Consider the following 26,475-nt stretch of genomic DNA (forward strand, 5'->3'; position numbering starts at 1 on the left):
CCAGCTTGAAGTCCAACTTCATCGGCACTCCACAGAGTGGTTCCCGAGGGCATTCCCACGGCTTCAACCGACTCCACACAGCAACGTCTGGCGGGAGGTTGTGATGGAGCATTGGCAACAAGGCAGACTTGAACTTGGATGTAAGCTTTGTCTGTCGGTAGGAATGTTGCTAACAGATGATATTTGTCTGTCTCCACTACTTGACACCTGGTGCAACAGCTGTGCTATTAGTCGTCACCTAGCCAAGTGCTTTGAATGACCTGTAATAGGTGCTATTGTTTTTTTGTTTTTTTTTACCATGGTCTCCAGGAGTAGTGCATGGAGCCCACCTCAATATCATCGGAGGGCCATCGACACCACCGCTCTAGAAGCCTGTGTCCTATCGGAAAGTCCCAGCGCTCCTTGTTCCACATGACATAGCCCCATCGCTGTACAGATTTTGGAACATATTCTCCGTAGATATTGGCATATCCCTCACCCCAGAGCTGCACCCACCCTAACGGCGGCCCGGTCGGTGGCACAGCATCACCAGTAAAATCCATAAAACGCCTATCCCTCGCGATCTCGTCCCTGGGGTCCGGAGGGACATCTAGTTCGTATCTTCTGCTACTCTGGGCGGCTTCGCTCAGGGCACCTTCTAGAGTGCTGTCTTGGTCTCTACTGCGACGAAGACATTGCCGCACCTTGACAACAAGCTCCTCGTCGTCATGAGTCTTCAATAGCTCTACTGCTGTCCGTAGTCCGCGCGAGAGCATGCCCTCCAAATAGTCTGACATCTCGGATTAGTAGCTGCTCACCTCGAGACTGAACCTCAATGTTTGGGTCAGTGCTTACCGTTGACCTCGGCTAGGAGACGAAAGAATTCGTCGTAGCGGTAAACTCCGTTCTCCAGCGTAAACCTAACATTCGGAGGGCTCAAGTTATCCTTGGACCGCTCTAAAAGTTTTTTATATTTATCATCGATGAAAGCGTGAATGCATGCCACGGCCTCAGCCTCCCAAGGCTCGAAACGATATAACAAGAGGTGGTTTGTCCAGTCCTCGGTGAACGGCGCACCTTCACGTTTGCCCTCGTTGCATCCAAAGAGGTTGTAATACGTCTCGTATCGATAGATGGCACGGAAAACGCGAATCAGTTCGCTTCGTTGGGGGTTCAGGTCATTAATACCAAGGGCTTCTGCTGTCGGTTTAGGGTTTGTCAGGGCTACAAAGTCCAAGATAGCCGGTATGAAGTTTCCAAGTGCCCATTCACAGTATTTATGAGCCAAGGGCTGGGCGACCGACAAGTAGAACGCCGACATGGAACGGAGTCTTTCGGGTTCTATCGAGTTCAAGTTTGGAGATGACTCTGGGGCAGATAGCCAATTGCCATAGGTGTCGGTAAACTCAGCAATCTTCTTGTTGGTCCGTGGTGAACCTAGTTCATGTGGCCGAGACATTTGAGTGGCGTACGCGTCGATAAGAAATCCATCGAGTTCACGGCCTATAAAAGCTCGAAGAATCCTATCTCGGCTATGCCGGTACTGGGCATGTAGCGTTGGAGAAGCGTGGACGAGGGAGCGGAGAGTTTGTAGATCTGGTATGGACAAGAGGAGTCTTAATCTCAGCTCAGGAGGGAGAGCCTCCAATCTTGAAGATTGCAATCTGGGTGAGGCTTCCTTGCCTGCCCGATGCGCATCGTTTAGGGATGTTCCGACGACTTGACTTGTCGTATCACCGTCATTTGTGTCGTCAAGCTGGCCGGCGGAAGTCGCATCGCGGGCGGCCGTCGCCCTGACATCGATGCTGCTTTGGGCAGTCATGGCGACCACATAGAGAAAAATCACTTATGATACATGAAAAAGAAAGCCAATGAGCTTTCGGGTGAAGATGGCGCTTCTTGATTGATGATGAGAGGTAAACTGGCGTGATCTGGCACCTGGCGGCGACCCATACCTGCACCGGCCCCGGTGCAGGTATGGGTCGCCGCACCTGGCGTTGAGATTAGTCAGCAGTTTGCTACAGGGTAGGTAGGTGAGGGAGGAGATCCCGTCAAACCCAACCATTTCACAATTGCGATACCACACTCGTTGGAGTGGAAAAGAAGGATAGCCCATGGAACGAAATAAACTGTATATCTAGCAATAGAATGGTAAAACAAGAGATCCGAGTGTCTAAGTAGCAAAACTAATTAAATGAGCAATCAAGCGAAGAAGAAAAGCCAACCATCAAGCGCGTGCTGATTTCTTATTGCTAATCTCACGGTGATCAGAACCTGAGGCTGACTTGGCCAATCCACGACAAAACAGGAACATTCGTATTCTCCCCAAATCCACGAATAATCTTACAAAGCGCATCAAGCAACATCTTGGCCTGAACACCGCTCAACTTGTCAGTGCTAGCCGTGAGTCGGAACTGCAGACACTCGCCGCCCTTGGTCGGGTACGAAGCCAACGCCAAGCGCGACACGTTCAGACGCGGGTTGGTAAAGAAATGAAGCTTCGTCTTTGTTCCGTCAAAGTCAAACTCGGGATGCTCGTCGACGTTGGCGTGGTGTAGCACTGATTCGAAATCCGAGTTCGCTGGCCAGTTGGTTGACTCGTGCATGATGTCTTTGAAGCCGACAGAATCTGCGCTTCCCATGGAGAAGAACTGGGTCTGGAGGGATTGGAGGAGTTCGGTAGCTGTGAGGGACCTGCTGAGAGTGGCTCGGATGGGCACAAGGTTGAGACAGGGTCCGACGATCTCGTCGATTCGAGAGATGCTCGAGTTGCGACCGGCGACGACGTGGCCGAAGACAACATCTTGCTTGCCTGAGATTTGAGAGAGGAGAATTGACCAGGCTGCGCTCGCGAAGATGGCTGGGGTGATGGAACTTGGGAGACACTTGGGCAGGGCTACATCAAGCTCAGCTGCGATGGGCCGAGGTGGTGTAAGAGCGCGGCTCGAGTTGGAAAGCCTCAGTCTCGGCAGAATGGTCGTTAGAGATGACCCTCGAAGGAGGTGGCTCCAGTACTCCAAAGACTGAGGTCGCTGACGAGCCGCAACGGAGAGGAACTTGGTGAAGCTGGGAAGAGGCGTTACATCTCCAGTGATGTAGCCCTCGATGATGGCTCGAACAATGGGAGGGAAGCAAACACCATCATACTGAGCGTGGGAGAGACGGATGACGAGTCTTGCACCTTGAGTTCTGTGTTTGAGGAGTGTGAACAAAGCTGGAGGCTCGGCTGCCGAGATGTTGTCCCAGTTGCGCAGACAGAAATCATCAGCAGCTCGGTCCAAATCTCCATTGACACGGATGACACTGACGGTCTGTAGATGAACTGGCACGTTGTGAGGAATGACTTGCCAATGCTGTCCGAGTAGATGCATGAAGCTGGCTCGGAGGATGGGGATCTTCTCAAGCGTCAGACGACAAGCCTTTTCGATGCGAGCGACGTCGGGGTTGATTCCGAGATCGAGGTAGAAGTAGTGGGCGTACTCGCCGGAGGCGACTCCAATAGTGACGTAATGCTCTTGCATACTCGTGAGAGGCAAGATCTCCTCCACTTCAGTAGAGTGGAGGTTTGCTTTTAGACAGCCGAGTTCCTTCAAAAGAGCCGACTTGGTGTTTGAGTCGACAAGCTCGACTTCCTCTTCCTCCTCCGTCTTCGGTCCATCAGCAAGCTCCTCTTGTCGTCGAGCCAAGTCTTCAAGGCACTTGCTTCGGAAGATATCCGCAACAGTCAACTCAATTTCGACCTTTCTCGCCTCGCTGACAGCTCTCATGGCCAAGATAGAGTGACCGCCAATGTCGAAGAAATTGTCATCTAGGCCGATGGTCTCCAGATCGAGGTCCAGAACTTGGGCCCAGATCTTTCGCATGGTGACTTCCATCTCGGTGGTTGGCTTTCGGAGGGCTGCCCCGGCTGCGCGGGCCTTTGTCTTGGGGGTGATACTGAGTGACAGGGCAGCTCGGTCGACTTTGCCGCTGGCGTTGAGAGGCATACGTTCAAGAATGGTGATGGTCTGGGGGATCATGTACGTGGGTAGGTTGGCGCGTAGTCTCGCCTCGAGCTCTTGGTGGACATTCTGCTTGGTTTGTTGGAGCAGAGGCTTGCTGGTGAGAGGCTTGTGAGGGAGTCTGTCTTGGTGGTCGGCCGGGAATCGGAACAGAGCCCTGCGCTTGTCGTGCTGGTCTCGTCGGTGGAATACAGCGTCTAGGCCACCCTGTTGAGAGAATTGGCGAGCCCAGCTGATCTCAACTCTGTAGCCAGCAGATCCGGCGAGTTGCGCTATCTCGAGGGGTGACAGTGAGGGACAGGCCTGAGCCTCACTTCGGAGAGGTTCGAGCCATTTGATGCCGTCGTCATCGTCGTCGCCGTTCTCGTCGTTAGAGAGTGACTGTACTGCAAGACTCTCCAGGTAGACCTTATTGTAAGGAATGCTGGTAACTGCCACAATAGGGTCCCGCGAAGAAGAGGAATCATGAAGGAGCTGACGAAGTGAAGAAGAGTCGAGACCACGCTCCTTAAAGTCGATCCACTTGGGTTCCTCAATCGTGTGGATCGTCTGAGGCTGACCAACTTGTCGTGCCTTCTTGGTGTGAATCACCGCTGCGTATCGGTAACAGCTCAGCTCGTTGGTGGCCTTCATACGCTTGGGCACAATCTCAACGTGCTCCACAAGATGGGGCAGTTGATCCTGCAGTCCGGTGAAGAAACCAGGATCGACAAGAAACTCCATCTCTCCATTTTCCATGTCGCGCAGGCTTCGCCTGAGACCATCCCTGGTGATCTTGCCCTGGCGTTGATGTAGGGCCTTGCTGACACCGAAATGCTGGTACAACGCCCACGATCGCATATCTCCAAAGTAAATGGTCTCGACTGTTTCGATGTCGAGGAGGTCTTCGACTAGCTCTTGGAGATACTCTTGGCTGGGGAAGTACTGTGCCACAGAGTTGATGACCACTATATCAGGTTGGAGAGGTCGAGGTAGCTTCTTGACATCGGCTGCTGTGCCCTGGTGGATGCGGACATTGGTGTTGGCCAGTGACGGGATCGACTTGGCTGCCTTGGTGACGTATTCAACAGCTCGACTCGAGGGATCAAGTCCGACGTAACTTTTGAGTCCGTCAAGAATGTTGAAGAAGATCATGCCAGATCCAGTTCCCACCTCGAGCACGTGGCCGAGAGAGTTTCCGTTGCGGATAGTGGCGATGGTGTCGTCTAGCCACTCGTTCATCTCGACCGGGTCGATGTCGGTGCCGTCGTACATCGAAGTCCACGAGATAAAGTCTCGTCCAATCTTGGCTGGATCCACATTCTCCATGGCCAAGTACTTGTCTCCGTCAAAGAACTCTTTCCACTCATCCACGTGCTGCTTTGTCTCTCCTTCTTCTCCGTCCTTGTGCTCGACCTCCTTCACTTCTCCATCCTCCTTCGAAGGAGGGACCTCGTCATGAAGAGTGACGAAGCCCACCAGACGAGGCTCACCACCATTCTTCTCGTCTCTGTGGGCCAGAACCACGACATCGTTGACAGCTTCATGTCCACGAATTGCGTGTTCAATCTCCCCGAGCTCCACGCGATGGCCTCGGATCTTGACTTGCACATCCATGCGTCCCATGAACTCGATCTTTCCATCCATTGGCCTCCAGCGGGCATAGTCTCCAGTCCTGTACGCTCGCTCTCCCTTGCCTCCATCCAACCTGATGAAGCGATCGACATCTCTCGAGGGATCAGTATATCCTCTCGCCACTCCGTCTCCCGTGACAACAATCTCTCCCATGACTCCGAGTGGCACTAAGCGCTGCTGAGAGTCCATGACCAGAGCGCCCGAGTTGCTGATAGGCTCACCAATGGGGGCAGTTCCAGTAGCAAAGCCCTCGTCCTGTCCCTCATAGCAGAACACGGTACTGACGACCGAGTTCTCAGTTGGGCCGTAGAGATTGAGAACCTTGGCACCTTGAGCAGTATGCTTGTACGCCTTGACACAATCGGCGGGGTCAAGGCGGTCTCCTCCGACACAAAGCAGGTCCAGCGTTCCGAGTGTCGTAGGGTTCACGCGGAGGATCTGCTTCAGAAGGGCAGGGGTGAACAAGACTGCTCTGACGTTCTCTCGCTCAAAGACCCCTTGTAAAGCGACAGCGTCGAGGATGGTGATTTCGTCGACACAGACAAGAGTGAGACCGTTGAGGATGGCAAAGTAGACCTCCAACGAGGAACCGTCGAAGGAAATATTGAGGAAGTGACCAAATCCTCCAGATGATGGCAGGTGGCGGATGATGTTGTTGTCCCTGCAGAGTCGCGATACACCGCGGTGCTCAACCATGACACCCTTGGGCTTTCCAGTAGAGCCGGAGGTGAAGAGGACGTAGGCGAGACTTGTTGGCTTTGGCTTTGGTAGAGATGGAACGACTGCTCGCTTCCACCAAGAGCGCGGTGCTTCTTCCTCAAGAGTGTCTGCGATGCGAACTATTTCGATTTTGTCCAAGTTGACGGCGGGAGGCGTCACATCTTGTCCGAGAAGAAGGAGTCGCTTTGGACCCTGAATGGCTGAGAGGATTGTCTCGACACGACCGGTTGGTGTGTTATGGTTGAGAGGAAGATGGGCCATGTTGGCTTTGAGAATGCCAAAAAGAGCGATGATCTCCTCGCAAGATCGATGAGCCATGACTCCAATCATTGACTCTGGGGCGAATGCGGGTTGTTGTTTGAGGAGCCAGTGGGCAAGGGTGTCGGATTTGCGATCGAGCTCGGTGTAGGTGAGCTGGGAAGACGAGTTGCCTTTGACGGCCACGCGGTTGGGGTGACGAGTGACTTGCTCCTTGAAAAGATCGACGATGCTTGAGTCGCGAGGGTACTTGGTCTTGTCAATCTTGGTGAGACCCCAGGACTCCAGCTTGAGGCGACCTATTTCCGTGAGCAACGGCAAGGACGCGATGGCTGTCTCAGGCTCGCTGAGCGCCCGGTCAAGAAGATTGTTGAAGATAGACACTATAGAGTTGATGGTCTCTGTCTCAAAGAGATCCTGGGAATAGACGACGTTGGCGGTCAAGCAGTCTCCATCGTCAAAGATGTGGAACTCCAGGTCGAATCGCGAGGTCGGGATGGGATCCAGCATCTCCGACTCAATGCCATCACCCAGCTTGAGCGGCCCCGAAGTTCCTCGAGAGTGAAGCGCAAAGATGACTTGCACGAGTGGGTGGCGAGACAAGTCTCTAGGGGTGTTGAGCTGAGAGACGATCTTCTCGAAAGGTACGTGCTGGTTGTCGAATGACGCGGCTGCAGTTTCTTGAACTTGCTGCACGAGATCTTCAAAGGAGCCACCTTGTTCCATCTTGATCCGAAGACATTGAAGGTTGACAAAGAAACCGATGAGTTCCTTGAGCTCCCATCGGTCTCTGTTGGCGTTTGCTGTGCCGATGGTTGCGTCGTCCACTCCCGTGAGGCGGAAATGTGTCGCTCTAAAAGCTGCCAACAAAACGACAAAGGGTGTAACTTCAGCTTGAGTGCAAAACTTCTGCAGGCGATCGTACATGGTGTTCGCGATGGTGAACTCGTGGATACCGGCACCTCCAGACAGAGTAGCAGGTCTAGGCTTGTCACAGAGGAACTCCGCGGGACGGCTGGTCTGAAGCTGGGAGACCCAGTAGTCAAGTTGGTGCTGGTACTCATCTTGATGGAAGCGCTGCTTCTGCCAAGAGGCGTAGTCACGGTACTGAATGGGGAGGGGGTCGATCTGGCTCAGTGGATCGAGACCATTGACAGCGGCGGCGTAGAAGATGGCCAGTTCTCGACGGAGAACGTTAAGAGACCAACCATCAGAGATGATGTGGTGCATGAGGATTGACAGGACGTGGTGGTTGTCTTCTTCTGGGCCTAGGCGATAGACCGTGACTCTCCAGCCGGTCTCTGTGGATAGATCAAGAGGCGTGGTGCGTTCCTTGAGTAGAGCGCGCTCAAGACTCTCTTTACCCTGCGCCCCCCTTGGCAGCTCAACCAATTTGAGGTCTTGAGGAACGAAAGGATGGACCTCTTGCAGATCAACATTTTCTCGAGACATGAACGTCGTGCGAAGAGCTTCATGTCGGTTCTCAATGGCCTGGAGTGCAATGTGTAGGGCGTCTAGACGAAGAACACCTCTGAGTCGAGCAGTGAAAGGCATCAGGTACCAGGTAAGACCTGGGTACAAGCGATCGAGGAACCAGAGACGGCCTTGGGCGTAGGACTGGTCGACAGGTCCTGCGTACTTGGTGTGAGGGATCGGTTCATCGTCGTCGCGAGGAAGCTCTCTGCCGGCTCCGGAAGTCTTGTTTTTGGTGATGGTCGCAATGACGTCGCAAAGCTTCGGGCGACGGAGGAGATCAGCCACGGTGAGATCGAGACCACTGTGCTTTCGCGCCTCTCCCACAACCTTCATAGCAGCGATCGAGTCACCTCCAAGACGGATGAAGCTGTCATCAAGACCCACGCGGTCAGGGTTGATGCCCAGAATTCGAGCCCAGATTGCTTGCATCTGGCACTCAAGTGGTGTTGTTGGTGGACGTCGGGCCTTGGTCTCGTTCTCATCGTCTTGGACTTGGTTGGCAACCTCAGCGAGATGCTGGAAGGAGAAAGAAGATCCGATCTCTCTCAACAGCTTGCGATGAGTCTTTCCAGTCGCCGTCTGAGGTAGATGACTGCGCATGTAGAAGAAAAAGACTGTTGGCACCATGGCCGCAGGTAGACGCTCAGCCAGTCTCGCTTCAATCTCTGGATCAACAGGAATAGGTTTGACAGCCTTCTCAGGAGGGCCATCATCACTTGTCTGATGATCCTGGGATACGATGAAAGCCGCTAGCATCGGCTTTGATCCTTGTCCTTGAGGTTTGATGACTTCTGCTGCAATCTGAGAAATGTCATCGCCCGACCACGAAGCCTGGACCTGGCGCTCAACTTCCTCAAGCTCGATTCGTTGACCGCGGATCTTGACCTGTGAGTCTTTTCGGCCCATGAACCAGAAGCTGCCGTCTTCTCTGTACTTGACCAGATCGCCAGACTTGTACAGTCTTCCTCGGCGTCCAGGGCGGGTGGACGATCCCTTTAGTAGCCAAGTGGGATCTTCGATGAAGGAAGCAGCAGTCTTGGCGGGGTCATTGAGGTAGCCTTGACCAACGAGAGGGCCTTCGAGGAGAAGTTCGCCGATGCATCCAGGTGCCACGAGGATGTTGTGGTTGTTGGGGTCGACGACCCAAGTGGTGTGGCCGGCGCCTGGACCAATGCTAGAGGCATCCTCTGGGCTTGTCGGGTAGGCGTTGATGGTGCTCATGACTGTGCATTCAGATGGACCGTATCCGTTGACGACTCTAGTCGAGTCTCTCCACCATCTTGCAGCGTCTTCAGCCGACACAGCCTCTCCAGCCAGAATCATGGTCTCGATGTCAGGCAGAGTAGTTGGGTCCAACAGACGCGCGACCGTAGGCGTCAAGTCAGCGACTGTGACTTTCATAGACGCCATGATTCCACCAATGTTGTTCTTGCGATCCTGCTCAGATGGGACACAGAGACAAGCTCCATTGGCAAAGGTGGCAAAAACGTTGTGAACAGCGGCGTCAAAAGCGTGAGAGGCAAAGTCAAAGACTCGCGAGTTCTTCTGGAAGCCGAGAAGGTGAGAGTGGTGCTTGATCTCCGAGGCAAAGTTCCTGTGTGAGAGCAACACGCCCTTGGGAACACCGGTACTTCCGGAGGTGAAGACGGCGAACATGGGGGTGTGAGGGGAGGAGTGTCGTTGGCATCCCTTGAGTCGTTGGGTAATGGGAGATGGGCGAGTAGGTAGGCTGGGCCCAACTTGGATGACGCGAGGGCAGAGTCTCTTGGCTAACTCTGCTTCAGACTCGGATGAGAGAACGACATCAGCTCCAACTTGTTCGACGATGGTCTTGAGTCTCTGCTCGGGAACCATCGGATCGAGGAGAACAAAGGCACCTCCGGCTTTCAGAACACCATACATGGCAACCGAAGTCCACATGGACTTGGTGAAGCAGAGTGGGATCACCTTGGGGCTTGACTGTTGAGCTCTCATGTTGATACTGCTGAGAAGCTGGACGGCCATCTTCTCTGCGAGTTCATCGAGCTCCTTGTAGGTGAGCTGACCGTCCCAGGAGTGGACGGCAGGAGCGTTGGGTTGTTCTCGGACTCGCTCTTCGACAATCTCGTGGACGTACTTGTCGACTGCTTCTGGGGTAGATTGATTCCAGGTCCAGATCTGCTCGAGGTCATCCTCGGTTATGATTGAGCTTCTGAGTTCATCGATGGTCTTGGAGACCATCTGACCCTGTCCGGCAGACTCGGCCATGAATGCCTGGATCACCAACTCAAGTCGCTTAAGAAGCTTTATTACAATCCACTCTTGGATCATCGTTTCGTCATAGTTGGCAGTGAGAGTGAAGCTATCACCCTGCGCCCCAGGCTGAGCCTCAATCATGAGAGCGTAGGGGTTGAACCATTCGTTTTGGTCCTGGTTCACCCACTCGCCAAACGGAGAGGAACCAAGCTCGTTCTGCACGAGGCTTTCGGTGCTTTCTTCTTCGTGGCTCTGGGACTGAATGACGAGAAGAGTCTGGAACTGGCAAGCCTGTCGGGCATCTGAGGACATCTTGGCGATGCGGTGCAGACCAGTCTGCTCAAAGGCGATCATCTCAGTAGCCTCGCGCTGCACCGTCTCCAAGTAACCCGAGACGGTCTGTCCGGAGGTCCACTTGACTCGTAGTGGAATCGTAGCCATAGTCGGAGCTGGCATAGCCTCAATGTTTTGAACAGGCGCGTTTCGTCCAGAGACAGTCATGCCAAAGACGACGTCGGAAGTGTTTGCCATTTGTCCGACGACTAAAGCCCAACCTGCTCGAATGAGCGTCGATGGAGTGAGATCCAGGGATCTTGAGGGCGAAGGAGAGTTGACCTTCATTCGGTGAAGAGTGGTCTTGTTGGAGGTCGGCTCGTAGCTGGGCGAGGGAAGGGTAGGGAATTGAGTGGCTTCGCAAGAGTCAAAGTATCGCTTCCAGTAGTCTTCGGTCTTCTTGACTCCTTCGGGGTTTCGCTGTTGCTCTTCAAGGTACTTGATGAACGGCTGAAAGCCAGGCGCCGCAGTAAAAGGTTGAGAGTCGGCGCCTGTCTTGCTCTGGTAGGCCTTTTCGACTGTATCCAGGACCAGAGGCAGCGACCATCCATCGTAGAGGGCATGATGAACGGTCCAAACAAACCACCTGGGTCTGTCTGTCTGGCCATCGTGTACGAGAGCATACCTGGCGAGAGAGTCATTCAAGCCCATGACTTGCTTGCGATCGGCCTGGAGGTATGACTCAAGTCCGTTTGCGTTGATCCAGTCAACCGAGTTGTTCAAGATGACCTGCAAGAGGCCAAGTGTCTCGTGTCCTTGGCAGTGAACAATCCGTGTGCGCAGAACATCGATGGTCTTGACGGTCTCTTCCCAAGCAGCCTGAAACTTGGCAATGGACACCTCGGGAGACAGCTCAAGAACGGCTTGCATGACGTAGTCTCCGGGTCGTTTCGAGGCAAGTGAGATGAGACCCTCTTGAAGTGGTGTGCAAGGGTAGGCGTCTTGGACCTTTGAGGCATCAATCTTGCATTGTGTCGAGATGTTCTGGCGGAGAGCCTCAATGTCGACTTTGTTGCCAACAAGAGAGAAAGGGGGGATGATGTTGGCGACGGCCTGGTCGCTCTCGCGCTTCATGGACTTGGCGTTGTCGGCAATGAGTCTCAGCGTGCGATGAGTAAAGATGTCGGCAACGGCCAGCTCAATACCGGCCTTTCGAGCTTCGCCGACCACCTTCATCGCAGAAACAGAGTCGCCTCCAAGACCAAAGAAGCCGTCATCAAGGCCAATGAGGTTAGTTGGCAGGTCGAGGATCCTAGACCAGATTTGTTGAAGCTCACGTTGGGCGCTTGTCGACGGTTGCTCTTGAGACGATGTTCCTTGCCCTCGAGCCTTTCGTGCTGCGGCAAGTTGCTTTGCCGAAAAGGAGCTTCCGATCTGACGGAGGATCCTGCGGTTCATCTTGCCGGTCGCTGTCATGGGAAGTTTCTTCATGGAGAAGAAGACGGTGGGAACCATGTAAACAGGAAGGTTCTGGCTGAGCATGTCCTCGATCTTGGCCGACACGGGGATAATATTTGGCTTGTCATCATCGCTCTCTGGTCGCTGGTCCTCTTCCTTCATGACAAGGAACGCAGCTAGCGTTTGATGTGCGCTGTCACTTCCAGTCGGAATGATGGCTTCGACGACAACTTGAGCGGCTTCGGATACACACTCCTTGACTCTGTGCTCAACCTCGCCAAGTTCGACTCGCTGACCGCGAATCTTGACTTGAGAGTCTTTGCGACCGAAGAAAGATAGACTTCCATCCTCGTTGTAGCGGACGAGATCGCCGGTCTTGTACATTCGACCATACCTACCTTTCTGCGAGTAGCTGCCATCATTAGTAGACACGCCCTGGATCAGCCAAGAAGGGCTCTGGATGAACACCTCGGCCGTCTTCTCAGGGTCTGCGAGGTATCCACGTCCGACGGCAGGGCCCTCCAGCAAGAGTTCTCCGATGCAGCCTGGTGGGAGAAGCTTCTCGTGATCAGAAGGATCCACGACCCAAGGGACAAGTCCCACACCCCATCCGATACGAGTGGCTTCATCGGGAGTCGAGGCAGTGTCGTTGATGGTGCTGATAGTTGTGCACTCGCTAGAGCCATACGCAGTGCATACCTTGACACCAGCCTCCCACCAAGGTCCGACATCCTGGCCTCTAACAGCTTCGCCTCCAAAGATGATGGATTTAAGACCAGAGACACTTCGCGGAGAAAGAGATTCGGCCACCGAGGGAGTAAGAAGGACGTGCGTAGCCTTCATCGAGACCAAGCTACGGTCCAATTGACTCCTCCTCTCGTGATCACTAGGGATACACAAACAAGAGCCCGTCGTCAAAGCCGCAAACATATTGTTCAGTGACGCTCCAAAGCTATAGGATGCAAACTCGTAGACTCGAGAGTTGGGCGTGTACCCTAGGCGCTTAACGTGGCAGGGCAGAGCTGAGGCGAGGTTTCGATGAGTGATGACGACGCCCTTGGGAGTTCCCGTGCTGCCAGAGGTAAATATGACATAGGCAGATGAATGAGCTGAAGTAACAGGGAGGCGTGCGATGGTTTGGGTTGCCGACTTGAAGAAGTCCGAGTTTATGGTGATAATTCCCTGGGATATGCGACCGCTCAGCGCAGAGCAAGAGTTGGATGAGAGCATCAGCTGGCCTGCGCCGACCTTTTCGACAATGTGCCTCAGACGCTGCTCTGGAAGTGCCGAGTCGAGGAGGACAAAACCCGCACCTGTCTTCAGTACTCCCAGCATGGCAACAGGAGTCCACATAGACTTGTCAAAGCACAACGGAACAAAAGTCTCCTTTAAACTCTTGCCTCCAGTCAGAGAGAGCAGGCGGGAGGCAAGAAGGTTGGAAAGCCTGTCGAGCTCAGCGTAGGTGAGATTGCCATCCCAGGCGCAGATGGCGGCAGCTTCTGGTCGGAGCTGTGCCTGTTTCTCGATGACAGAGTGAATAGATTGGTCAGCAGACTCAGGGGCCTGTTCATTCCATTGCCAGATCTGCTGCAGGTCCCGCGGTGTCATGATGCTAATCTCCGACATGCTGACATCGGGTCCTGCTTGACCAAGCTGCTGCATGACAAAGTCCAGTCTCTCGAGCAAACCCTTGACCCTCCAAGGCTCAACAACACGAGAGTCAAAGCGGGCGTCGATGTCAATCTGGCCGGGCGACACGGTAGCCTCGATCGTAAGAGGATACGTGGTAAACCACTCGGCCTGATCAGGAGTCGCCCACTCTCCAAGTTGAGATGTCTTGGTGCTTTCGGTCTTGGACTTGGGCTGGACAACAAGGAGAGTCTGGAAGGCACATGCTTGTCGAGCATCAGGAGAGACCAGCTGGGCGATGCGCTGCAGACCAGCTTGCTCATAGGGAATCATCTCGGTGGCTTGCCGTTGAACTTGGTCGAGATAGTCAACGACACGTTGATCCTTGTGGTGGAGCCTCAGCCTCAGTGGCACAGTTGCGATAGTTGGGAAGGCCATTGACTCGATACCGACCACAGGAGCGTTTCGTCCAGATACAGTGGCACCGAATACAACATCATCTGAGCCCGTCATCTGGCTTGTCACAAGACCCCATGCCGCACGAAGCATCGTCGATACGGTTGTCTCGTTGCTCGAAGAAGATCCCCAAGCGCGTGAGATTTGGTGCTCGATAAGGTTGTTGGACACGATTGGCTGCTCGAGACCTGAAGGAAGGCTGGGGTAGGACACACACTCCTCGCTGTCCTCAAGCGCGGCCTGCCAGTATGACTTCAGTTCATTCGAGTCATGCTGTTGGATGTACTTGATAAAGCTCTGAGCCTGAGGACGTGTCTGTCCCACCGACCGGCCCTGGATAGCCCGATCGACTTGTTCGAGGATCATTGGAAGTGACAGGCCATCGTAGAGAGCATGATGAACGGTCCAGACAAACCACTTGGGTCTTCCGGTACTATCTCTGACCAAAGCGTATCGAGCAAGAGGCTGACCAAGACCCATGGGCTTTTGTCTGTCAGACTTGAGGTACCAGTCGAGACCCATGGCCTCTATCCATTCAATGCGTTCATTTTCATCGTGGAGAAGGACTTGAAGAAGACCAAGCTTTTCGTGCTGGACAATTCGCGTGCGGAGGACGGACACAGCGCGAACAGTCTTGTGCCAGGCATCCTTGAAGGTATCGATGCTGTTTAGCATGTCTGGTGATAGCTTCAACACCTGCTGCATGATGTAGTCTCCCGTTCTCTTGGAAGCCAGGGAGACAAGTCCTTCCTGAAGAGGAGTGCAGGGATAGGCATCCTGGATCCTGAATGTAGTGGTTCCGAGCTGAATAGCCAGACCCTGAACGAGCTTCTCACGACTCTCAATATTGTCTCGAGAGAGAAGAGAGAAGGGCTCGACAGTAGTGGATATAGACTCAGCAGCCATATCAGAGCAGTAATAGGCATTGCTGCAAATGTTTCGAAGCGTGCGATGCTCAAAGAAGTCGGCAACAGTGACTCTGATGGACGCCTTGGTAGCTTCTCCCACAGCCTTCATAGCCGCGATAGAGTCGCCTCCCAATCGGAAGAAGCTATCGTCAAGACCAATGTGCTGAGGCTCAAAAGAAAGAACGCGGGCCCAGATCTGCTGCATCTCAACCTCAAGCTCAGAAGTTGGCTGCAGCTTGGGGCCTTGCGTGGCCTCGGTCCTGAGATCAGCCAGTTGTCGAAGAGAGTAAAACTCTCCCATTGCGCGAAGTCTCATCCTATGCAACTTTCCGGTGGCGGTTTGGGGAATCTGGGCGAGTTTGAAGAAGGCCTCGGGGATCATATAGCTTAGGAGAGACTGTGCAAGCTCATCTTCAAAAGAAGGAGAGACACGATAGAGGTCCGGTGCGGAAGAGTCCTTCACATCTGTCGTCTTGAGAAACGCGACAAGCATAGGGCGCGAACCTTCGCCATGAGGAACAATGACATCGACAACGACTTCTTGAACAGTCTTGTCATGCTTCAGCGCTTGCTGAACACGCAGTTCGATCTCTCCAAGTTCAGCTCTCTGACCTCGGATCTTGACTTGAGCGTCATCAGCCTTTCGACCAACAAACATCAAGCTGCCGTCTCCATCTTCAGAGTACTGGACCAGGTCACCCGTCTTGTAGAGCCTGCCACGTCGACCAGGCACCGCAATTGTGCCCTGCAGCAGCCAGGTAGGGTCTTCAACATAGGCTTCCCTGGTCTTTTGCTCATTGTTCAAGTATCCTTGGCCAATGTAGGGACCCTCAAGTAAAAGCTCTCCAACAGCACCGGGCGAGACGAGACGGTTGTGGTCTTGAGGATCAACCACCCATGTCACCTGACCGAGTCCCTTTCCAATGCCAAGGGCCTTCCTGACGTTCATTTTGGATGCTTGGGTAGGGTTGATCATGCTGACCGCCGTACATTCACACGGTCCGTAGGCGTTGATGAGCAAGAGATCGCTCGATGACCATCGCTCAAGGTCCTTGATCGTCGCAGCCTCTCCTCCCACCATGAGGGTCTTGAGATCCGGCACCTGCTCCGGAGACAGGAGCTGGGAAGCCGAAGGCGGAATGAGCGCAAAGGTGGCCTTGAGTTCTCGCAGGCTTTCGGCGAGACGGCTCTTGCGGTCCTCATCACTGGGTACACAGAGGCAGCCGCCAGCAGAGAATGTCTGAAAGGCCAGGAAGAGCGGGGCGTCGAAACCGTAAGAGGAGAAGTCGTATACTCTTGACGCTTGGTTGAAGCCACAGCCTTCGCGTTGGTGGACAAGCGACGAGGCAAGGCTGCGGTGGCTGATGACCGAGCCCTTTGGTGTTCCTGTGCTGCCGGACGTGAAAATGGTGTATACGGGTGACGAAGGATGTGTCTTGACGTTGACCAAGGTCGTTTCGGGTTTGTTGAACAGATCAGAAGTGAGATTCAGGACTTGATCACAGCCTAGTTGCAGACCCAAGTCTCTCTGCTTCGACGAGGACACCACAACGCAAGCATTGACCTGATCAACAATGGTCTGGAGACGCGTCTCGGGGAGGAAAGGATCCAGCATGGCAAATCCAGCACCAGTCTGAAGCACAGCCAGAATGGCCACAGATGTCCACTTTGACTTTTCAAAGCAAAGGCCAACAATGTCACCAGGTGAGACTCCGTACTGGTTGATGAGCCGTCTAGCCAGGGTCGACGAGAGGCGAGTAAGCTCTCTGTATGTAAACTCGCCATCCCAAGCATGCACAGCTGGCCTGTTTGGCTGAGACAGAGCACGCTCAAGGACCATGTCGTGGACGTTTCGATCAATGGCCGCAGGGACGGTCTTGTTCCACTGCCAGATCTGCTCAAGGTCGGCTGGCGTGACAACGTCGATGTCGGAGAGAACGCCAGCCATGTTATCAGCGCTGCTGAGCTGATGGATGACAAAGACGAGACGCTCCAGGAGGCTCTTGACGGTGTTTGCCTGGATGATCCTCGAGTCGAAGCGAGCCTTGACGGTGCCGCTACTGTTTGCCTTTATATTGCCAAGTTGAACTTCGAGGAGGAGGGCGTAGGTGCTGTTGAACCATTTCTCAGGACCTCCGTACTTGTCGTCAAATTCGGAGAGAATGTCGGCTGTCTCCTCTGGCTGAACTACCAGTAGTGTCTGGAAGCGACAGGTGTGTTCACAGTCGGCTGACAGCTTGGCAATACGCGGTAAGCCCATCTGCTCAAAGGGTATCATGTCGATAGCTTGCTGCTGAACAGACCGTAGATAGTCTCCGATCAGCATGTTCTTTCCCATCCTCGATCTGAAAGGAACAGTAGCCATGGTAGGACCAGGGACCTCATCGATGGCGGCAACAGGAGCACTTCTGCCTGAGACAGTGGCTCCAAAGACCACATCGTCCGAGTTGGTCATGCTCCCTACGACAAGGGCCCAAGCAGCGCGGATGAGGGTGGAAGGAGTTGCGTTTCTCAATTCTTGGTTTCCCGTCATGGATGGCAGATTCTGAAAGAGAGTGTTGATCTTGGAATGGTCGGCCGCTTGGTTCTGAACATGAAGAGGAACTGCCGGGAACTGGGCAGCTTCGCAATCGGAGAGCGTCTTTTGCCAGTACTTGGCCATAGCACCATCTACAGTGACATTTTGGTTGAGGATGTACTTGATGAAGGCGGGATACGACGCCTTCGTTGTTCCTCTCGCCAAACTGCTTCCCGCTTCCAGAGTCCGGTAGGCCCGTTGGAATGCGTCCATAATAAGCCGAATACTCCAACCATCGTAGAGAGCGTGGTGCATCGTCCAGACGAACCAGCGAGGAGAGCCCTTGTCGTGAACAAGAGCAAAGCGGGCGAAGGCCTGTCCCAAGTTCATGGGCTGCCGTCGGTCTGCCTCAAGATACTCGTTCGCAGACGAGTCGACGACCTCGTTCCAGGTAAAGGCCTCGGGTCGAAGGACAACCTGAGCAAGTCCAGTGTCGCCGTCATTGTGTACGAAGCGAGTTCGCAAGGCAGGATGCTCCGCCACCACGTGCTCCCAAGCCTGGCGGAACTTGCGGACGTTTGAGTAAGAGGAAGTGGAGAGATCCAGAGTTGTCTGCATGATGTAGTCTCCGGGGCTCTTGAGGGATAGGAAGACGAGGCCCTCTTGGAGTGACGTGCAGGGGAAAGCATCTTCCACAGAGGAGGACTCGAGGCCGTGGCTCCTCAAAGCGGAGGCGATGGCTTCACGCTTAGTGTTTCCTGGAAGCAAAGAAAAAGCTTCAGGAGCTTCAATCTCGGTCTTGAAGGCAGTGTTACCCTGAGCAACAATACCAGCAGCCTCACTCAATCGCGGATGCTGCAGAATGTCTGCCACGCTCAACTCCACCTCCAGCTGGTCACGAGCATCTCGAACAACCTTCATGGCAGCTATGGAGTCACCTCCCAACTGGAAGAAGCTATCATCCATGCCAATATCGGACCGTTCCATGTTCAGCACGCTGGCCCAGATGCCTTGCAAGCTGTGCTCGACTGAATGCGGCTTCGGCTGTAGCTTGGGCCCTTGAGAGCTAGTGCGCAGGTCGGCCAGTTGCTTAACAGAAAACGAAGAGCCCATCTCTCGAATCTTCTTTCGGTCTAGCTTTCCTGACGAAGCGGCCTTTGGAAGTTCTCGCACAGAGAAGTAGATACTAGGCACCATGTAACTCGGTAAAGCCTTGCTTAAGGCAGCTTGTACCTCCTCCGAGACAGCGTGTATCTGAGGCATGGACTGGGCCATGCGAGGTTCAGAAACCTCTTTTCCGCTGCCACGAGAGGGAACCAGAAACGCCGCAAGCATAGCACTCGAAGAGCTGTTCACGCCCTTGGGGGTGATCATCTCGACAACTACCTGACTCACGTCTGGCATGCACTGCTGCACTCGATGCTCGACTTCGCCAAGCTCGACACGTTGTCCACGGATCTTGACTTGGGCATCTTTTCGGCCGACGTACCTCAAGCGGCCTTCCTCATTGGAGTACTGGACCAAGTCTCCTGTCTTGTAGACTCTTCCGTGACGCCCTATCTCGACCAACCAGGAAGGGTCCTTGGCGAAAGCAGCTGCTGTTCTCTCTGGGTCGTGGAGATAGCCCTGACTCACGGACGGACCCTCGAGAACAAGCTCACCGACCAAGCCAGGAGGAACAAGACGGTTGTGGTCATCTGGATCGACAATCCAAGTGACCTGGCCCAGTCCTACTCCAATGTCGAGAAGGTCGGCAGGACTGGATGGGTTCAAGTTGGAAGTACCGAGAGGAGTACACTCGCAAGGTCCATACGAGTTGATGAGACGAACACGGTTCCACCAAGGCAACACGTCTTGGATGGTAAGGCGCTCTCCAACAAGCATGATGGTCTCCAGCTGAGGAACCCTGTCCGGCGCTGAAGCAAGCAGCTGGGCAGCAGAAGGTGTCATGGTCGCGTAGTTGGCACGCAGTCTCTGAAAGCTACCAACAAGATCATCCTTGCGGTCTGCCTCGCTCGGCACGCAGAGACATCCTCCAGCGTAGAAGGTGGTCCATATGTTGAATATGGCGGCGTCGAAACTGTACGACGAAAAGTCATATACTCGTGATTTGGTGTTAAGGTGGATGGCTGCCACTTGGTGGTAGAGGGCTGAACGGATGCTCTGGTGGGTAGTTGGGATGGCCTTGGGGGTGCCTGTGCTACCGGATGTGAATATCACATGGGCGAGCGTGTTGGAGGAAGAAGCTGTGAGAATTTGTTGACGCAAAAGTCGGTCGATCTCATCTTCGTTGTACTTGGATTCTCGAAGGGTCTGAGAGTCAAGGGTAATCACAGCTGCACAGAGACGAGAGCTCAGGGCTTGGTTCAGAGGGGAGCTGAGAACCAGTTTCGCCTGTACCTGTTCTACCATGGTCCGTAACCGCTGCTCGGGTGCGGAAGCAGCATCAAGCATGACAAAGTACGCTCCAGCTTTGAGAACTCCCAGTATCGAGACAGCCATCCACTTGGACTTTTCAAAGCACAGCGCAATGGGTGTCCCTGGCTGAACACCGTAGGCAGTGATGAGAGTCACAGCCAAGCGGTTAGAAAGCCTGTCGATCTCGGCGTAGGTGAACTCGCCGTCCCAGGCATAGACGGCAGTAGAAGACGGCTGGATCAACGCCTTTTCCTTGACAATGTCGTGGATGAAGCCATCAATGGCAGTGGGGGCCTTGGAGTTCCAGGTCCAGATGTCTTGAAGGTCTTGCTCTGTCATGAAGTCGATGTCGTCGACACTCTGGTTGGGCTTTGCGATGTCGAGTTGTGTCATGACAGATGCAAACCTGCGAAGTAACCTCTTGACCTCAAAAGCTCGAAGAGTATCAGAGCTGTAACGAGCCGTCGCTTTGAGAGCTGCCGTGTCTTGAGTGTGTGCAATCTCAAGAACAAGGCCAAATCGGCAAGGTTCTGGAGTTCGACAGCCGCTGTCATGAGGACTGCTGGAGCACTCGTCGTCACCCCTCGGTGTCAATAGAAGAGTTTGGAACAGAGAAGAAGCCTGTTCCATACCGGAAAACAGAAGACTCATGTGGTGAGGTGAGGCCATCACCTCCTCTTCCTGCTTCTGTACTGACTCGATCAAGGTCGAGACAGTGTGGCCGTGAATGCGTGCACGAAAGGGCACGACTGATATGATAGGCTCATCGAGGACGTTGGTACCGAACACCACAGACTCCGAGTCTGTCATTCGGCCAGCGACGAGCGCCCATGCCGCTCGCATGAGAGTGGTAAAGGGGATATTGGAGTGTTTGGGGAGAGGTAGCTTTAAGTGCTGTGTGGCACCAACTCCATGAGGTGCCAACCCAGGCAACGAGGTTTGCTGCTGGGTCGAAGTCGGTGGTGAAGGGTAAGAGACATATTGACCATCGGCCAAAATGTCCTTCCAGTACTCGACTGCTTGTTGCAGTTGCTGGGAGTCATCAGAGCATGAGGTGTCACTGGAACCGCTCGAGACAGGCTGTATGGTTGTGCGGATGTCTGCGAGTTTCTCAATCCCCCCACTGGGATACGCCTTCACGGCATCATTCTCTTGGAATTGATGCATCTGGTTGACGGGTCAGTTTGTTGGTTGCCATAGCCACAGCCTCGATTGACTAGAACATACCTTGAAGAACAGAGACGGAAATGTGTCGTCTGGTCTGGGCCCGGTATAAGGCAGAAAAGAATATATAATGGCACGAACTCGTCGTGTAAGGTCGTTTTCTCTCAGATCGAATTACTCCACCTTGACTGTAACCAAGGCAGATACTGTTGATCTTGTAGAAGTAGGGATCTACCCAGTAGGGTAGTATTGGAATACTTATACGCACCAGATCACTGTCAAACCTGCTTCCGACTGCCTACATGAAGACCTGCAGCATCACCAGCTGAAAGACTCAACAAATCCAGCAAGGCGTGTGCAGATCAGACCTCTGAATGGTGCCCTGATCTCACTCATTGATTACGCAGCGGGCTCTACGGGGTCCGTCATCACCCTCATGGCTGCCCTGCTTCAAGCTGAAGGCATCTCGGGAATTGAAACACCGTATACAGACGGCTGCATCAAATACCGCGTGTTCTAGATCACCCTGCCCAGGCGGGAATGCATGCAGTGGACCGTGTGACGAAATATGGCTGATGCTTGACCAAACTGGGCGTGCTTTGACTGAGATTACTAGATCCCAGTTACCGGAATCCTCCGGTTATTCTACTTCTAGAATTCATACGAGATCGCGACAAGTGACGAGTCAACAACATGACAGGTAAGGCCAACATCAGAGCCTCGATCCGGGTATTGTAGCACAAACCTCCACGAGACCTTCATTGGGTCCGCAAGCCTCTGTATGGGGTCCAATCTCTCAAAAGTCCAAACAAACATCAGCATCCACATCTGTTGAGCTGTAGAAACGTCTATGTATAGAAGGTGATCGACAGCCCAGATGTGGCTGGACTGTGACATGACCCCCTTGCGGCGATCCTCCCCACACTTCGCTTACTTCCCGAGTCAACGCTCAGAGACAACTTGACGGCAGGTTGTCCTCCCTGCAGCGGGACCCTTGGGGAAGGACAAATAACGCCTTCGGAGAGTTTTTTAAGTGGCCACGAAGCAACAGAGGCCGCGCTATTTAGCTAAGACATCGTACGTTCAAGCCCTCCCGTCGCCCCGTCCCGTCTATCCGTAGCTGGTGGCTTGGCCTGCAGCGTTGACGACGTGTTGACCGCTGAAAGATGGCAAAGCGTAGGATGGTGTAGAGGTTGCTTTGTTGTGGTATGACGAACCATGGCGAGCTGAGCATGGTTTATTTACAATGCAGTCCCTTCAGTTCCTTTCTCAAACCTGTTTTTACTTCTCTCCACTGGTCTTGCTTGGTACAGCTGAACAAGGAGACTACAAGATCTCCATAACCGCCCTGATGATCACCAGGGATGCTGCAATAATAGGTAGTATCATGATCTTGGCTCTCCCCTTGTTCAAACTCTATCCTAGACCGCGCTGGAATGTGGTGGCTGTTGATGATTCTGGTGTAACTACCTGACGCCCCCTTTGCGTACATGGCTGATTTTGCCAAGAAAAGGCTGGAAACTTCGAATACTGTCCCAATCTGGCAACTATACGAGGAAGCGTGTCTTTCGATTGGACAGACTGCGGCTTGGCTCGAGACCCTCTATGGAACATACGACAACCTGCCGGGGGCAGTCAGTTTGAGACACGCAGCCAGTTCAAGAGCGAGCCAATGGGACAACGCCGTTGAGAGCGTGTTTATTTTCGAGGGAAAGGAGGAAACTATCGCAATGAGGAAATACACCACAAGTCAATCTTGAGGGCCCAGCTGTGATGCCAGGGAAAGAAAAACTCTGTGATGCGGGTACTGGGAGCGGCAAGACAGACGGATACCTTGGAAGCAATTGCCGCGGCAAAGACGATCGGCACTTTTAAAGGGTCAGCAGCCGAGTTTGTCTACCTCGTCCAGCCATTCAACTCGAGCGTATTACCTCTCCATCTGTCAGAGAGAGATTCAGTTCATCCTTCTCCTTGCCTCAGCTCAGTCGGTCAATGCAACCATGTCCAAAACATCCGTCGACAAGCTCCTGAGAATCCCCCAGTCTCTGCGAGACTCCATCTCGCGCACCAGGGTGGACTACCGTCATCTCGGCAACTGTGGGCTCAGGGTGTCCAATCCAATCCTGGGAGGGTTGCACATTGGAAACTCTCGTTGGCTTCCGTGGGTGCTCAACGAGGAAGAGGTGAGTTACCCAGGTCCGTGGTGTTGGAAGTGGCTGAAGTAGGGTGTGAATGATAGGCCATGCCGATACTCAAGGCAGCTTACGACCGTGGGATAAACACGGTAAGTTGGGTCTTTTGCTTGTTGGGTGTTCGCTGACTGATGATAGTGGGATACGGCCAACGTCTACTCCAATGGAGAGTCTGAAAAGGTCATTGCCAAGGCTCTGAGGAAATACAACATCCCACGCAGCAAGGTCATCCTCATGACCAAGTGCTATCGTGTTGTGTGTGACTCGGAGAACTTTGACCCTGGGTCAGGAGTGACGATGCATCATGAGCTGGCAGACAAGAGCAAAGACTACGTCAACCAGTGGGGTTCGTGATCTGCAACAAACTTTAGACTTGTTCACTGACCAGTTTCAGGTCTATCACGGGCAGCCATCTTCAACGCTGTGGAAGCCTCTCTTGAGCGTCTTGGGACGCATTACATTGATATCTTCCAGATCCACCGCTTTGATCCCACTGTGCCCATAGCTGAGACCATGAGTGCTCTAAACGATCTGGTCAAAGCGGGCATGGTGCGGTATCTCGGTGCAAGCTCCATGTGGACGTATCAATTCGCAGCCATGCAGAATCTAGCCCATGCCAAAGGGTGGACCAAGTTTGTCTCGATGCAAAACCACTATAACCTCATCTACCGCGAAGAAGAGCGAGAGATGATTCGGTATTGCAATGATACTGGCGTTGGTCTTATTCCCGTGAGTCACCTCCCACCTCTTCCATGATAACCATTCTAATGGGTCAGTGGGCTCCTCTTGCATCTGGAAGACTGGCACGCAGGCCAAGCCAACAGTCTGTGTCAATACGCGCATCCAACAGTAGAAACGGCTCCATCTATGAAGCAGATGACTGCAACACAGACAAGATCGTTTCAAGGGTGGAAGAGATTGCTGTCAAGCGAAACTGGCCAATGAGCCATGTCGCCCTCGCTTGGCTGAACAAGAGAGTCACGGCTCCTATTATTGGCTTCAGCACTGTTCAGCGCATAGAGGAAGCTTTAGCGGCTGTGGGTAAGGAGCTTAGTGAGGATGAGGAGAGGTATCTAGAGGAACTATATGTTCCTCGGCCTATTCAGGGTCATTCTTGAGGAGTCTTGGGCACACTAATTCATCGGCTTGGTGGTTGGACTATAATCATTTGATTTTCTTTGTCTTTCTACGCGGCATGAGTAACCGAGGTGGTTCGATTCATGCCGGGGATATGCATAACTTGGCATATTCCTGGTCACTTTCCCTAGCAGGGAGTATTCTTGTTACTGTACGAAGGAGTGTAGAAGTTTCTTAGGGGGTATTCTTGTCGGTAGTTCAGGTAGCACGGGTTCAGCGTTGTATGAAGGCACAAATTGGCAGGCATAGTTCAAAGATACCAATGGAACATGCACGTGCGATACTTTATGGATCAGCATTTTGACATCATATAATTGACAAAGAGGTTGGAATATCTTCTCCCTTGAACTCCACGTCATCTAAAACACCTCCCAATGCGTATCGAGATCGCTGATTCCAAAGTATGTGATTGGAGCAATGTAACTTGGCGCTCTCTCTTCTCTCCTAGACCGGTTGTATCCGAAAGATCATCTTAGATATTGCCATAGAAAATACGAGGTAAGATATTGCACCATCAAAAAGGAAAGCAGGGAGAATGACGCCCCAGATGCAGAAAGTCTTTCCCGGTGGCAACCATCCAGTGACTCAAAATACTTGTTCTATTATTAATCACATCCGTTAAATCTGCAATGCAGCCAAATGTCTTCGCCGACCCTTCTTGCATCTACTACCGAGGATATGCGCAGACCAACAAGCAAACCCACTGTTTCACCATCCGGGCTCATGGAAGCAGTATCATCGGCCTAGAACGTCGCGGAACATATCCACGTGAAATTCTGCATCTGGCGGTCTACCTTGTGTCTTTCGGGCTCTTGTCTCAGATGCAACAACGTGGGGGTCGGTGGCTTGACGGGAGATATTCAGGGCTGCGTTCGAGAATTGGAATCGCTCCGGAGTAAATTATTGTGGCTTATGCCTTGTCAGGGAGGGCCAAGATTGGTTCCCTTCCTGCTTGAGGATTGCCGTCTCGGATCGGGTTCTCTCCCGTTATGCAGTGTCTCAGTACTTGTTGAGTCAGATGAGTCGTCTCTCTTCCCCAGATACTGACAGTGCTAGACATGGGCTAGTTACTTCTAGTCAGTTTGTTACGGTAGTTTAGCACAGCCACTAATGACGTCTTTTCTTGTCTACCGTCTGCCCTATGAGGCTGGAATGTGTCAGGAGGAAATGGCGCATCTGTCACCTTAATCGCTCCAGTCTGTGCGCGCCGATCCGCATTATTTACCATTCTGGATTTATGAATAATGATCTCGTATATGATCCAATAATAAAATGGCCTCAGCGGCGTAGGAAACGCAAGGGATGGGCGCGAGAGAGGGACCAGAACTGGATATCTGGCCTACCACAGCGCCCAACACAGCACAGGCATCTCATCCAGATCCAGCAATGAGTATTTTATCCGTTTTTCAAACTTGAACAGGAAAATAATGCAATTATTTTCGCACGCGGCCTTTTCCTCCTACTGAGTGTACAAACAGTCCTATTTTGGGCTCATGATGCTGTTCATCAGAGGTGCCCACAAAGCGTCAGACTCGTAAACCCGCCATTTCCTAAGCATGAAGAACTTCTCTGTGGAAATACCAAAGCTTCATATGTGCCCTCACAGTTTTCATGAATCCCTTGTTTTTCTTTTACGTCCTTGCTGCTAATGCTGGGTGCATTTCTCCTCGTTCTTTCACCCCATCTTATAGTCACAGCCAATTAATATCAGCTTGAGGAGTGTTTTCGAGTTCGGACAATGATACAAAAGGAAAATCTTCGGCCGTCTTTTGTGGTTGGTCTTTTATATCTTTGCCTCTAAATGCTCTTATGGCCATCTGTGACAGAATCATAGGCTCACTCTTAGACAAAAGAGGACGATTGTCAACCTTGCGCACTGTCATCGCCAAGTAGATAGCCTCATCATAGTTCCCCATGCGCAACGGAGCGAGAATTGGAAACTAGCAGGAGACATGTGCTATCCCTTTATTTCGGATCGTCGCTATAGCCACCAATATCAGCTGCCAAGCTCACCCAGGCTGTATGTGAGATGAAATGCC

The 26,475-nt window shown here is 53.0% G+C and overlaps 3 protein-coding genes across 3 annotated transcripts; 1 reads left to right on the forward strand and 2 right to left on the reverse strand.

Moving 5' to 3' along the window:
* Positions 1–293: 293 nt before the first annotated feature.
* On the reverse strand, positions 294–1,801 carry NCS57_00501200 (uncharacterized protein; the record flags this gene model as incomplete). The annotated part of the gene is made up of 2 exons (XM_053054955.1): positions 294–769; positions 835–1,801. The coding sequence occupies 2 exons, from the start codon at positions 1,799–1,801 to the stop codon at positions 294–296; spliced, it is 1,443 nt and encodes a 480-aa protein (XP_052917115.1).
* A 445-nt stretch (positions 1,802–2,246) lies between these two features.
* Positions 2,247–21,110, reverse strand: NCS57_00501300 (uncharacterized protein; the record flags this gene model as incomplete). Its single annotated transcript, XM_053054956.1, has 2 exons — positions 2,247–11,202; positions 11,242–21,110. 2 exons carry the CDS (start codon positions 21,108–21,110, stop codon positions 2,247–2,249), a joined length of 18,825 nt encoding a protein of 6,274 aa, XP_052917116.1.
* Positions 21,111–23,107: 1,997 nt separating this feature from the next.
* On the forward strand, positions 23,108–24,417 carry NCS57_00501400 (uncharacterized protein; the record flags this gene model as incomplete). Its single annotated transcript, XM_053054957.1, has 5 exons — positions 23,108–23,290; positions 23,347–23,391; positions 23,438–23,645; positions 23,694–24,028; positions 24,076–24,417. 5 exons carry the CDS (start codon positions 23,108–23,110, stop codon positions 24,415–24,417), a joined length of 1,113 nt encoding a protein of 370 aa, XP_052917117.1.
* Between the last annotated feature and the right edge of the window lie 2,058 nt (positions 24,418–26,475).

This window comes from Fusarium keratoplasticum, chromosome 3 (genome assembly GCF_025433545.1).
Source record: "Fusarium keratoplasticum isolate Fu6.1 chromosome 3, whole genome shotgun sequence".
In the NCBI taxonomy this organism is placed as follows: Eukaryota; Fungi; Ascomycota; class Sordariomycetes; order Hypocreales; family Nectriaceae; genus Fusarium; species Fusarium keratoplasticum.